Source organism: Monopterus albus, unplaced genomic scaffold, assembly GCF_001952655.1.
Source record: "Monopterus albus unplaced genomic scaffold, M_albus_1.0 scaffold2085.1, whole genome shotgun sequence".
NCBI lineage: Eukaryota > Metazoa > Chordata > Actinopteri > Synbranchiformes > Synbranchidae > Monopterus > Monopterus albus.
The window spans coordinates 1-2,044 of record NW_018129960.1 but is presented as its reverse complement, the minus strand read 5'-3'; the positions used below and the strand labels follow the sequence as shown (position 1 = coordinate 2,044).

General features: G+C 41.0%; 1 protein-coding gene across 1 annotated transcript; it reads right to left on the bottom strand.

Moving 5' to 3' along the window:
• Nucleotides 1-68: 68 nt before the first annotated feature.
• On the bottom strand, nt 69-2,038 carry LOC109953924 (acyl-CoA dehydrogenase family member 9, mitochondrial-like). The gene is made up of 7 exons (XM_020589359.1): nt 1,948-2,038; nt 1,785-1,858; nt 1,638-1,713; nt 1,481-1,551; nt 1,264-1,383; nt 1,047-1,175; nt 69-260 (listed from the first exon to the last, which is right to left on the bottom strand). The coding sequence occupies exons 3-7, from the start codon at nt 1,705-1,707 to the stop codon at nt 177-179; spliced, it is 474 nt and encodes a 157-aa protein (XP_020445015.1). The 5' UTR covers nt 1,708-1,713; nt 1,785-1,858; nt 1,948-2,038; the 3' UTR covers nt 69-176.
• Nucleotides 2,039-2,044: the final 6 nt, after the last annotated feature.

Sequence of the window (2,044 nt, the reverse complement as noted above, 5' to 3'; positions counted from 1 at the left end):
AGTGATAAAGAACTATCTCCAGAGACAAGGAGAACAAAGCATTTGCACCTGAGTCCTGACCTCTACATCATGGAGTAGATCTGGGATTACGTGAAGAAACAGAAACCTGTGCCCAGTACTGTCACTGTGTCAGTATTATATGTTTTCCAGCTTTATACTGTCCAACCTTCATATTCTTACTTTATTTTCCCTGTGAGGATTTTGCCAGCGTGCTGCATTCCAGTGAGAGCAATGTACATCCTCAGGATTTCATTGGTTCCCTGAAATCAAACAACACACGCTTTTAATGGCACACTATCAGTTTCACATGCATTATACACCAAGTGGTGGTGCAGCAGTGAATGGCACTTATGATGTTTTTTCTCAGCTCCATATTATTATGAGCCTACTTGACAATGACACTATACTACTGCAGTGCTTACTGTTATGTAACACACATTCTTGCACATATTGGCATTTGCACACAGGTATTTTATGCACATTTACTTTATGTATAACTTATGAATACTGTATACTTGGAACATGCTGATAAATTTTTATATTTCTATACTCATATCATCATACTTCTTTTTTGTATTTTAGACCTAGATTTTATACAATTCTTGATTTTGTTGTGCTGTGATTTTGGTAATTATTGCTGTTGCTACTGGATACCTGAATTTCCCCTGTAAAGTATCTATCTATGTGGTCAATTGAATCCCTGTGATGTCAAAGTCAAACGTGCCACCTGGTGGTCACTTACAGAGTGGATCACCTGAACAAGTGGGCCACAGTACATTGTGCTTTCACTCTGGAGGTTAGAAATACAGGATTTTTTTTAACTCAGCACCAACCAAACTCCAGAATGATGGTCTAAATGTTGTAACAGACTTTTCTTTACATCCCTTTTGTTATGGTTTCTTTTGTAAAATTACTTAATAAAATGTCAGCCTGTAAAAACTCAACTTGTGAAATGAGTATAACTGAAGAATGTGAACTCCTCTGTACACATGATGTGTGGTGTAACTATGGCCCTGATTGTAGTGATTGAATAATCATCAGAGAACCTCAAAGATAGACAGGATGCGGCAGTCCCTGACATAGCGCTCGTAGGGGTAATTCTTTGTATAACCCAGACCTCCGAGGACCTGCAGTGCTTCACTGACACAAATCCAACCTCCCTCTGAGCTGAACACCTGGTCAGAGGACAGAGAATACACATCATGGGCTGTTTATTTTATGCCGGTTTAACATGAGCAAAGTGTAATGAGCTGGCTATCTAACCTTGACCATGGCGGCCTCTACAGAACAGTCTGGAAGTCCTGGCCTGTCCATCATCCCTGCTGTCAGGTATGCCATGCTCTCCATTACAAACGCATTCAGGGCCATCACTGCAAACTTCTCCTACAGTCACAGGGCAAACGACTGTTTCACTCATTGATTTTCGAGGTAGAGATAGAGAATATTCACTAGATTCTAGTGACGGAAAAGTCGACTGTACCTGAATCAGACCGAACTCACTCAGGCTTTTGTTAAACTGCTTCCTGGTGGCAGCGTACTCAGAGGTCATTTCTACAGAGTCAGACAGAGGTGTCAAACTGAAGACATTTCATAAAACCTGCACACATAAGCTCTGAGCTGCTGTGCAGGGATTTTACCTATCAGTTTTTTTATCATTCCAGCTAAAGAACTGCCCATAATGAACCTCCCTGAGTTCAGGATATTCATGGCAATCTGTCCAACACAAAGCAAACATTTAAGCAGCTTTACAGAAACAGTCACATACAACAGTTTGTCAAACTTACTTTGAATCCACCTCCTACTTCTCCTATTACATTCTCCAGCGGCACAGGGACATTGTCAAAGGTCACTTCACAAGCTGAAAGAGTTTAAAAGCTTTATTACACAGGACATGAAAAGGCTCAGACTCAGTGTTCAACTTTTTCTCCAAACTCATGGAGAGCTTACTGTTGGAGCCCCTGATGCCCAGTTTGTCCTCAGGTTTGCCGCTGGTGACACCGCCAAAAGCTCTCTCAACGATAAAAGCTGAAATTTTATCTTTCTT